This window comes from Chrysochloris asiatica, unplaced genomic scaffold, assembly GCF_000296735.1.
Source record: "Chrysochloris asiatica unplaced genomic scaffold, ChrAsi1.0 scaffold00029, whole genome shotgun sequence".
Lineage (NCBI taxonomy): Eukaryota > Metazoa > Chordata > Mammalia > Afrosoricida > Chrysochloridae > Chrysochloris > Chrysochloris asiatica.
In genome coordinates, this window is record NW_006408547.1 from 4,990,312 (window position 1) to 5,002,584 (window position 12,273).

The window sequence follows — 12,273 nt, forward strand, 5'->3', positions numbered from 1 at the left end:
AAAAACAAAAAATGGAGATAGAAAGGATAAAATTCAAGGGAATGGCAAAGCAGGTGGAGAAGAAAGAATTTCAAACACAAGCAATGAAACAACAAAAAGAAACAAAAAAAAAACCTCTGTGCAGCTGTTGGCGCTTAGACAACTCTAGGGAGGTGCTGGCAGTCAAGGCACTCCCGAGGTGGGTGCAGGAGGGACGTGACAGTGGAGTTCCTGGCTCGGGGTGGAGTTCCTGTAGACCTGGGTGTTGTCTATGCTCAAGGCTTCAATCCAGAAGTAGTTCGTGGAGGTTCCTTATGGAGTTGATTTCAGTGTCTGTTAGGACCACAGGGCAGGCTGGGGGCACGGTGACTGCTTCTGAGGGTTTCGCTAGAATAATGCTGGTCTGGTGCCTCCAAGTTGTGTGGGTCTGGAGCTGAGCTCACCTGAATTCATGCACCAAAGCTAGCAGCTGGCCCCCACCTCACACTAGCATGGCTCACAACCGCTGAGCCCTGCACTCCCAGAGAGCAGGTTGGGGTGGATGATGGTGGAGCATGGGGAGAAAGAAGGAATCTCACCCGTCCCATTGCCCGTGTCAGGCTCTACCAGGCCACCTTCTGTTACCAAAGCTGCTCGAAAAAGTTCAAGATGGTCGGGCCACATCTGGCCAGCCATTCACCAGTTTCCCTGCTCAGCTTCTCCCAGCAAGCACTCAATCCACTTCTCTAATCTTTCCTGTGAAGTTCAGGGTTCCAGATTTTTCATCTGTGTCTGTTTCCTATGATTTCTCTTAACTTTGTTGTAGATCTGTGTCTGCCTAGTCTGCCAGATCTTGCCAGAGTCTCCAGTATTGTTTGTTTTTTAAGGTTTTTATTGTGGACTGAGTGAAAGTTTACAGGGCATATCATTAGTTTTACATTCAACAAATCATACACCTTGTTTCATTACAATCATTATAATCCCCTAAATCAGTTAACAGTATTCTCTCTATTCACTTTAGCTATTTTTTCTTTAAACACGCAGGCATATATAATAATTTACACCACCAAAGGGCACATTCTGCAAGTCTGCCTCCTGGCTGCCAGCTTCTAGTCCCTCTCTTCCCATAAATCTAGAGTCCTTTGCTGCTCCCTCTCTCCACGTCCCCATCTCTGCCTCCATCTCTGGTGTCATTGCTTCTCTGGATAAGGTCTTGCATTCCACACGTGTGCTCTCCTCCCTTGATGGTCCTGGGGTCCTCTGTTTCTGGACTGTTAAGATTAACCACTCCCCTGTTTTTGTTAAAAAAACTTCCACCTTTACAATTGTGACAGTCGCAATTAGTCAAGATAACAATTACTCACTGTTGACTCGTAAGAATCTTATCCCCATCTCTTTTCACCAGACCCATCTAGACAAGATGAAAGCTATTCATTGGATACTCTTCCCCACCCCCCACCCCCCCACACAGACACACTCTTTTTTTTTAAAAGTTCCTGTATTTTATTATATTTAATGTTTTAGGACCATACAAAGATTCTCATTTCATAAACAGAGCTCTCATTTGGATAGTGTTAGTAGAACTTTAACAGTATTCTAAGATTTAATTTAGAATCAACTATATTATAAAAGAGGTGCTCTAAAATATTCATTTTTTATTGTTGTTATGGGGCAGTGAAAATGACTATTAGGAAGACAGATTGTTGCTTACACTATTTATACTTGTCGATATTTAGAGAGAGACGTATGAGTAGCTGCTGGAAGATTCCACTGTGGGAGCAGGGGACCTTTGGAAATTATCTGTCGGATTCAGTCATCTCCTCCACAGACCTTTATGAGTGTGACTTTATAGTCTCCAGAAGTATCTGATTTAATTGCTGAATATAGTGAATAGCTGTAATGCTGTTTGAACTCCACTCGAATGTCCAGAAGGTCGATTTCTGATCTGGAAACCATTATTCTGTTTAAAGTAAATTCATCAGTTCCCGCACCCTTCAAAGCTTGATGCAGTCTTTCAGCCAAAAAGGCAGTAAGTCTTCAAAATGCCCAGATAATTCTCCTTTTATGTTGTCCTCAATATCCTTTTGGCTGATATTTCGATATTCATCAAATGTTAGTTTCAGTTGAGGATAGCTCCTTACACACAGGATCTCGGTGAATTTATCTTCATCTGTGCCCAATTTCTTCTCCCCAGCATTATAGTGAAGCTGGGCATCCTTTTTAGCTAGATGTTCATCCACTTTCAGACTCTCATCTCTTCTGCCATCAGCCAAAGTCAACAGAGCTTTCCAGAAATCACCAGATGTTTCAGAACTAATGTCATCTCCAAGACTCGTCTTATATACTGTGTAGTAGGCTTGAGAGATCTCCTTCATCTGCCTGCCTGTCCTGGTGGTTAGAATTTCAGTCAGTACATTTTCATTTGTTCCAGTTCCCTTCATGGATTTCTTTAACTGCTCTGCATCAAACACTGCTGGTGGAGTTATGAGAACTACCATTATATGCTCAAAGTTGCCAGAGAGATCACCCTTCAAGTTGTCTTTCCACTCCTTTCCATACGCTGCTTGATGTTCCTTGATGATTAGCTGCCTCTGTGCATTAGACCTCTCTGTCAGAATGTTGACGAGCCTCTTCTCATCGGTTCCAATTCCTCTGATTGCCTTGTGAACAACGTTAGCATCCACTGATGGGCTGAAGCCTGGATAATTTTTAATAATTGTCCCTCGATGTCCAACCCAGATGGATGTCATGATAGTCCACACCTTTGTCTTGAGTTAAGATCACTTTAATGTTGGTGTGTGGCCACGGGAAGCTGTGTGTTGGACAATCCAGAGCAAAGGTGGGCTTCCCCACACACTCTTAAAAACTAAACTCCCTCTTGAAACCTTGTAAGCCAGTCACTTTGTGCCTTTATTGCCACTCCCTCATTTTAGGTAGCCAGTGTCTAAGTTGCCCGTCCCTATCTACCCTGTGTACAGAGGGGACAGCATTGATACTTGATATGAGGACTCCTTCCCTCTCTGTTGGCATTTACAGTTACTGCCTCCATGAGTATAGGTCAGGTTCATCAAATTGTAGCAATTTACCCTCATTTCCTTTATCAAAAATTGTTTTGTTCTTTTTTTTTCTCTTAACCTTCCTCTAGTCGAGTTCTGATCATCCAGCCATTGAGGCTAGGTCAGATGGGTACTATCTGCAACTATGAGTGTTCTTGTGCACCTCCTCTCACTCCATATCAGCTGGATACTTCACTCTCAGCTCTAACCCTCTGTGGCTATGTTCTTGTCCATGGGCTCAAGTGTCCCCAGGTCTCACCACTTTGTACCAACTAGAACTTTCTCTTCTCTCTCTTATCTGCAGGTCAGTGGGAGTCTGTGGAACGTGGTTGAACTCAGCCCACTTCTTCATTGCTGCCTTTCCCCTTCTTCCACTCACCAGTAGACCACTGTGGTCTCCAGTAAGCTTACATGACTGCTCATGTGTTCCCTTTGATTTTCATTCTTATAGGGGGGCTTGTCCTGGACGTATTCGATTGCTTCTAGTGTTGTTTTTAAAACATAAATGTAATACTGTCGTTTTCCTTTTTAAAACGCTTCCCAGTTCTCACTTCCTATAGGATGATTTGAGTACTATGAACTTCTCCAGCCCTATCTTTTGCCTTCTCCATCCTTGACAAGCTTTCTTTCCTTGTTTCCATATGTCTAGAGAACTTGTTTCCTCTCTTGAAACACTTGTCTCCATGAATCTCCACTACATTATGAACTAGAATCCCTTACATTTTCCAGACTTACTCCTCACAGGGTAGGTAATTGGAGGATATTTCTGAATGCTTTTGTGACACCCTCCCCACCAAATTGGAATGAAGTGACTCTCCTTTTTTCTTCTTTAGCCACTTGCTCTTTCCTTGTGTTGCTAGTTACTGAATTGCCGTGGAGTTGTTGACTTATTTGTGTTCGTCACTAGATTGTCAGAGCAGTGACAGCACGGTCACTGTTGAACTCCTGTAACTTCAGTACTTTGCACTTGATCCGTCTTTCTGTGTCATTCCAATCCTATAGTAAATGTATGCTTGACTTGCAGCTCAGAAGAGGAAGATGAAAAAGAATGGCAAGAAAGAATGAATCAAAAGCAAGCATTACAGGTATTTAGTAATTTTTGAGTTATGTAATCTTTAAAAATACTTATAAACGAAAGTAATTTCCAAAATTACAGATAATTTTGAATAATTATTTTGAGGGACTATATACTTTGATTTGTTGTGAAGGACGTGGAAATGATTTTCAGTGGTGTAGCATGAATTTAAGGAGCCCTGGTGGTGGGATAGTGAGTTATGCTTTGGGCTGCTAACCACAATCATATGTACACACACATGCATGTGTGTAGGATAAACTCTGGGCTGCATGGTCGATTTGAACTGCAAGGTCAGTGGTTCAAATCCACTAGCAGCTTCTCAGAAAAGTTGGAACCAACTTGATGGCATTTAGCAACAACATATGTACATATAAAATACATGGACACCCATATGCACATACATGGAGTTTGCCATTACCCTTGTCTAGGTTATCCAAAATAGGCCCATTTTTATTTCCAACTAACCAATAAGTAAGAGAACGTGTAAGTAACTAGATAAAGTAATATGAACGAGCTTCAAAAAGTTGGTGAAAAATTCCGTTCTCTTTCAGTTCCATTTTCCTATGAACATTGTGAATTTCCGTCACACATGCTTGTTTAGAGATCTTCCTATAACACGCTGTACGATTGGCACTGGACTGCTAACCGCAGGGTTGGTGGTTCAGACCCACCAGCCACTCCTTGGAAATCCAAACAAGGTCACTATGAGTCAGAGCCGACTCGATGGCACTTAGCAACAACAACAATAGGAATATTTTAGTATATTTTATTCCATTCTTTTCCTCTCTTCTGTGCAGATGAATGAGTGTGTATGTGTGTGCGTAGGTATGTGTTTAGGTGCCGTATTATACATAGGTCTCTGTCGATGTTCCTGGGATCTACTGTTGCATGAATCACCCTAAAACTTAGTGATGTAAAATAGCAGTTACTTATTTTCTTCATCTCTCATGCTTCTTGTGGTTGACTGGCCTCAGCGAGGTACTTCTCTCTAGGGTATCCACTGCAGATACACTCAGTCTATAGTTGGGATGAAGTCCCCTGATGTTTGGTCATTGACGCTGGCTGTTGCTAGACCTCAGTGAGGGCTGTCAGCCAGAACACCTTGTGGCCTCTTCATGTGACATGGGCCTTTGCACAGCACGATGCCTGTGTTCCAGAAACAAGCATCTCAAGGGAAAGGGGCAGGCAGACACTGTGTTACTGTTTCCAGCTTAGTGATGGAAATTAATGCAGCGTCTCATCCACTGTTATCTTTTGTGCCATCGAGTCAGTTTGGACTCATAGCGACCCTGTAAGGGTTTCCAAGGAGCTGCTGGTACGTTTGAACTGCCGATCTTGTGGGTAGCAGTCCAGTGCTAATTCTGTAGTGCCACTCCAAGATTCCTGTTATCTGTTAGAAACAGATTGAAGTGGAGGAGAATTATTTGGAGGAATTTAAGAATTCTTGGACACACTTTAAAATCATAATCACAGGTATTTTAGTGCATAATATTTTTAAAAACTGAAGTTATAATGAATATACAGGGTTTTTAATAAACATTTTTTCCATGATTTTTCACGTAGGGGATAGCATTCTTTGATTCCTGGCAGTTTTGCGCCTTTCAAACAGTAATTGGTAGCATCTTTGGGTCAGAATGAGTACGTTTTCGTCAGAAGCCCTCCATGGAAGGCTGGGCTCTCCTGTTGACTGGCTTTGGGATTCCAGTCTTAAGGCTTGTCTCCTTTTTGTAGAACAGAAATCATAATGACGCCTCTTCAGGGCGGGGTGGCATGGGAAGCACAGGCTCACACACAGCACACAGTAACACATGCAGGCAACCAGACGGCGAGCTGCTATCTTATGTGGAGGTGGTGGTGGCGGCGGCGACTGTGTACCATGGAGTCGGTTCCGACTCATAGCAACCCATTACAGGAGCAGAAAGCCTCACCTTTCCCCCTGGGAGCTGCTGGTCGATTGGAAGTGCTGACCTTGCAGAGCCCACTGTGCTATCAGGGTTCTTTGATATAGTTTTATTTTAAATACTTTTAATATTTACATCATTATAATATTTTAAATAGTTTTCATTTAAATAATTTTAATATTTAATAATTAAAGCTTAAACTTTAAAATGATGGGCTTTTAAATACTTTTGGTAATAGTTTAAATTTCAGAAAAACATTGGCCTTTTTGTTGTCTTTGGACTTTCTCTTTTAATTTCACTTTAGATTTCAGGCTAAGAACAAAACAAATAGTTAAGGAAATTATAAACATTATTCAAAACCTTAAGATTCATACTCAGCAGAGGTGCTTTGCTCTTGCTGTCCCTTCACTGTGGGACCCCTTTCCCTGGTCATTGCATGACCGGCACTGCTCTTCCTCATTCCATGTTTAAATGTCATGTTTTCATATTTTCTCCTAATCACTCTCTTAATCATTAACCTTTTGTTTTCTTCAAAGCACTTCTTGGTATCTTGTGTATGTGTTGGCTTGTTGTATGAGCCTTGTCTGACTTGATCACCACAGTATGTTAGCTCCCAGACCATAGAGCTGCCTGGTGAATGGATTTTCTTTTCAGTGGATGAATGGATACATTTCCTAATCTGCCTGGTCACTTTGATACCTCTTGTTGAGTATGTACACCTATATGATATAAGCACAATAAGTGTTGGTCACTTTGAAGAGGATTAAGTGTATTAAGTGTAAATTTGATGTTTTCACATTTTACTTTTTACAGGAAGAATTTTTTCATAATCCTCAAGCAATAGATATTGAATCTGAAGACTTCAACAGCCTCCCTCCTGAAATAAAACATGAAATCTTGACTGATATGAAAGAATTCACCAAGCGAAGAAGAACACTCTTTGAAGCAATGCCAGAGGTAAAACATATAACGTACATAAATGCTTAGAATCACGACTGTCACCAAAACTTTTCGTTACAAATGAATTTCTTAGAAAATATTGCAGTTTCTAGTAAGCAGCTTTTCTGTCTCTGAGAGATTCTGTGAAGCATCATGTAAGCTTGAATTTGTAAGCACTTTCTCAAGACATCTTCCTTGGCTCTCCACCCGAGACTGTGTCTTATCTCCTGATGTTGTTCTCATAGCGCCTTGGAGCATCTGTTTAGAGTGCAGAGCAGAGCAGTCAGCTGCACCACAATGTGCATGCCTTTCTCACTTGTATTTCCAGTCCTTTACTCAGTGTATTTCATGCAATTAGTGCCAATGCATGCTTGGAGCAGTGGTAATACAGTAAGATAAGCACTGGACTGCTAACCACAAGGTTGGCAGTTCAAACCTACCAGCCATTCCACAAACATTTGCAACCTCAGAAACTCTATGCAGATTTGCTATCAGTTGGAAGTGACTCCATGGAACCTGACAACAACAACAAAGTATAATTCTCAGGCTAGCTCGTAAGATCTGTTTAACCCATGGTATAGGCTGTTTTTAGATTATTAATTGTTGTTGTTAAGTGCCGTGGAGTCGGTTCTGACTTGTAGTGGCCCTGCATAAGGTTTCTGAGGAGCAGTTCATGAGTTTGAAGTGCTAACCCTGTGGCTGGTTCTCAGTTCAGTGCTGTGTTTGGTCTTACACCGCCACACCAGGAGTTCACAGTAGTATGGAATCTGATCACAGTAGAGAAATATGTTATGTTCTAACTTGAAATTACAGGTATGTCTTCCTCTGCTAAGCCATAGGAATGCACTCTGCTCCCCTTCGCCCTCTCGCTCTTTCTAGACAGTGGTAGTAGGTCTTCCTCAACTTGGAGTACCTGGTCATTCTAAGTAATTGAAGCCACAATAAGCTTCAGTGGGGATGGTGGATGGAGTTGGGTGTGTTGAGCACGTCTTCCATCCTCAATCATGTTTTATACCATGAATGACTGTCATTAGCTGGTGAGGGAGTCTGTCTCCCTTTCTGCTCCTGTTGTCCCCAGCAGAGCTCTCCACTATAGAGCAGAATCATTTTACATTAGTGCTATCCTGGGGAATAGATATAGTGTTAGGGCTCTTTCCAACAGGTTTTGAATATTCATAAAATTGATGCCAAAAATATGAAAAATGCTGGAGATATTTCTTTATTCATCACTCCTTGTTTCCCACTAAGAATATAAAGATAGGAAAAACTAAGGCACTTAGACATGATATTCTTTGGATGTACAAAGGATAGAATAAATTGATCTCCTTTTCAGAGGAAAATCCTAGGCTTGAGTGAGTGTGAAAGGATTCCTACGTGGGACTTGAGGAAATGAAATTCAGGTTGTATAAGCAGTGGTGGTGGTGTTAAGTGCTGTCAAGTTGATTCTGACTCATAGAGACCCTGTCTGTCTAGGGTTTCTGAGGAGCAGCTGGTAGGTGTGAAATGTAGACTTCGTGGTTCGAGTCCAGTGCTAAGCCTACGGTGCCATACCTGGAGTCCAGATATATAAGCAGTACTGGGGAGGAATGGAAGGGGAACAAACCAGTTTCTAATGATGTACTCTAGTTTAGTCTTTCTGCCACCACATCGTTTCCTGTTTGCTATGTGATAGAGGTGAATTGAAGCTAGAATTTTGATAGAGTGGAAAACTCTAGGTCAGCAGCTTGTATAGCTGTACATTGGGCAAATATAATATTGATAATTGTAGTAATAGCAAGTACTAACAGTAATATTGATAGTCACAATAGATGCAGTCTCTAATAATTTCCTTCTGAACCTAAATCTACCACTTGTTAGCCATTTCACTCTAGGGACATTACATAATCTATTTACGTCTCAGATTCTTTATTTGTAGGGTGGAGATAATCGTATCTGCCTCATAAGGTGATTGTGAGAATGAAATGAGATACTCCATATGGGAAAGTGCACTTAGAAGAATGCCCTAAGCACATAACATTCCTTATCAGTGTGTCCTCTTGTGGCGCTGTGGGATAAGCACTGGGCTGCTTACCTCGTGGTCAGTGGTTCAAGACACTAGCCACTCCTTTAAAACACTATGTAAGGTCATTATGAATTGGTACTGACCTAATGGCATTTAATAGCAACAACATTGTTGTTGATAATTGTAATTGCTCTGCTTCACTGTGGGAGTTTATGTACCAGGAGCTGTGTGGGGTGCTTCATTGGGTTCTTGCTGGCATTCCAGGGTACTTCCTGTGAAGTCATGATCAGAATGTCACCGTGACTGCTGTGCATTAGATGCTCAGGGTATGTGTTTGAGAAAAGGATTAAATCATGCGTAGTAACAACAGTTTCTTTATAGATTTCCTACTGTTCAGATTTGTACTTTGGTAATATGAAAACATTATCAAATGAAAAAAAATCAGTTGTTCTTTGCCTGGTGTTGGAAATATATTAATATTATCTGTTTTAGAATTTGTAAAGAGTAACTGTTTTAATTTCTTTTGCTTTTAGGAGTCCAATGACTTCTCGCAGTATCAGCTTAAAGGTTTACTAAAAAAAAACGACTTAAACCAGCGCATAGAAAATGTTCAAAAAGAAATGAATCAGCAGCACTCGGGGCCAATCCAAAGGCAATATGAAGATGAAGGGGGATTTCTGAAGGAGGTGGAGTCGAGGAGAGTGGTCTCTGAAGACACTTCACATTACATCTTGATAAAAGGTGTCTCACAGCATAATGGATATGACAGCTAAAAACCAAAACTGTGCCTCTGAATTCTCTAAATTACCACCCTGGCTAATACTATGTCCTAATTATGTAATAATTATAGCGTAATTAATGCATAACCACTATTATGCTAACCTACTTTTAACTTTTTAAATTAACTTTTATTTGCTAATAAAATGAAAATTCACTATTTCATTTGTAAGAACCAGTGTTCTCTTGTTTATTCTTCTGTAAGTGTATTATCACACTGTCAAACTACATAATTAGAAATGTTTTCTTTTTTTATTTAAAGGCATGCAGGCTAGGAAAACTGCAGAAGTCGATTCCGAGCCTCTCCCTTCTTCCAGCAGAATGCACAGCATGTCTGCTGCCACGACGTCACCTCCGTGTGGAAAACTGAAACCAGAGAAAGAGACTGGTGCTACTCCTCCATCTCCAAGAACTTTACTAGCTATGCAAGCAGCCATGCTGGGAAATAGCTCAGAGGAGGAGCTGGAGAATGAAAACAAAAGGCGACACACTGACAAGAGCACGTCCGCTGCTCTAGACGAAGGCTCTGTGTCACCAAGGACTCTCTTAGCTATTCAGAAAGCACTTGAGGATGACGAAGAAGTGAGAGTGCCTAGTGGGAATGACGTGCAGATGGATACGTTGGAAGTGAAAAACCTGCTTAGGAACAATTCTGATGTGGAAAATGATGAGAGACTTGCAGTTAGAGATGATGGGAAAGGACTGCTGCTCACAGCCGTGCCCAGCTCCATCAGTGTGAACTTTGTAGAGGAGAGTGTAGCCGGCACTGAGGAAGAGGATCTGACCTACTCCGCTCATTTACCAAGCACAGGTTTTTGTAAAGGCAGTGATTCTAGTGTTCAAAAAGAACAAGCATCGTTAGCTCACACAGTGAGTAATGAACCCACGGTCAAGGGTAGAAAAGGCCTTGTTCCTTTAGAAAGTTCAGGCGCTCTGCACAGTGATGCCCTTGGGCTCCAGAAGAGAAGAGAGCTGATGTCAACATCCGGAAACAGAGTTTTTGTGTCACATGGTGAATCACACCCTAAAGCTGTTGAGCTACACAGCGATCCTGGCACATCCGAGAGTAAACATGATTCCTCTACTGTTTCAGGCGACGACGAAACAGAATGTGAAAAAAATCGTGCTTCTGAAATCACTGGCACTGTCAGTATGCAGGAAATGAGTAACACAGCAAGTGTCCTTTCAGAGACACTAAGTGACTTAGAAAGTGGGGTGTCACTTAATGCTAAACAGCATGAGAATTTGCTGGAAACCATCCAAGAAAGTGAGATAATTGAATCTGCATGTCAGGATTTCATTTCATTTCCAGAGTTGGTGGAGCCAATGGAAATGAATTCCCACGACAGCGAATCTGATGGTTAGTATTTATAGTCTTTTAGAGACTGGAATGGTAGATTTTCATAGTTGTTGTGTTGTTAAATGCCATTGAGTCTGTGCCAACTCATGGCCACCTTCATAGGGCTTTCTCGGAGAGGCTGGTGGGTGTGACTCACTGGCCTTGTGGTTAGCAGTGCTTATCCTACAGTGCTACAGCAGGACTCAAATCTATATAGGGTCTGACAGATCCTTTAGTCTAGTCCACTTCCCACCTTTAAACTGATACTGAACCAGAAGGTTAAGTGACTTTATCAAGAACAAACAATAGTCATTTTAATCTTAAACGTTCCTGTTTTGCTATTCTTATTATTTCTGTTTATAAAAGGGTGAAGGTGCCCTACTTGGAGAAGGTAGAGCTAAGTTTCTCTTCAGCTTATTTTTTAACTTTTTTTAAATAACTACAATCTTAAAAAAAATTGGAAGACTATTAGAGAAAACTCTTATTCCTTTAGCCAGTTTCTCAGTTTCTAACTTTTCACCACATTTGCTTTATCATTCCCTCCATATATAAGAAAGCTTAAAAAACAATGGAATGGAATGGAATGGAATTTTTCCATGAACTTTTGGAAGCCCCTTCATCTACACACTCTATTGTTGTTGTTGTTGTTAAGTGCCGTCAAGTCGGTTCCGACTCATAGCGACCCTGTACAGGGTTTCCGAGGGTGTAAATCTTTACGGGAGTAGAAAGCCTCATCTTTCTCCCGCGGAGCGGCTGGTAGTTTCGAACCACTGACCTTAAGGTTCGCAGCCCGATTCGTAACCACTATATATACACCTATGTGCACACGGGACTCCTGGTGTGCTGTTGTAGGATAAGCACTAACTGTCAACCGCAAGGTTAGTGGTTCATAACCACCAGCCTCTCCTCAAAAACAGGCTCGCTGTGAGTCAGAGCTGACTCAATAACACTTACCAACAACAGCAGTAACATAGGCATACTAGTACACACATCATCACACGCACACTTACCAACAACAGCAATAACATAGACATACTGTGGACACACGCCATCACACGCACACTTACCAACAGTAGTAACATAGATATACTATGGACACACACCGTCACACACACACTAACAACAGCAGTTACATAGACATACTGTGGACACACACCATCACACACACACTTACCAACAACGGCAATAACATAGACATACTGTGGACACACACCATCACACGCACA

The 12,273-nt window shown here is 41.6% G+C and overlaps 1 protein-coding gene and 1 pseudogene across 1 annotated transcript in view; one reads left to right on the forward strand and one right to left on the reverse strand.

The window, feature by feature from the left end:
* Positions 1-12,273, forward strand: part of BIVM (basic, immunoglobulin-like variable motif containing) — an 80,203-nt gene that overhangs the window by 54,287 nt on the left and 13,643 nt on the right. Inside the window, exons 13-16 of the mRNA XM_006846675.1 lie at positions 4,039-4,099; positions 6,804-6,947; positions 9,465-9,672; positions 9,971-11,068. Of these exons, the coding sequence (XP_006846738.1) occupies positions 4,039-4,099; positions 6,804-6,947; positions 9,465-9,672; positions 9,971-11,068 (1,511 nt within the window). The remainder of the gene's footprint in view (positions 1-4,038; positions 4,100-6,803; positions 6,948-9,464; positions 9,673-9,970; positions 11,069-12,273) is intronic.
* On the reverse strand, positions 1,768-2,708 carry LOC102832969 (annotated as a pseudogene).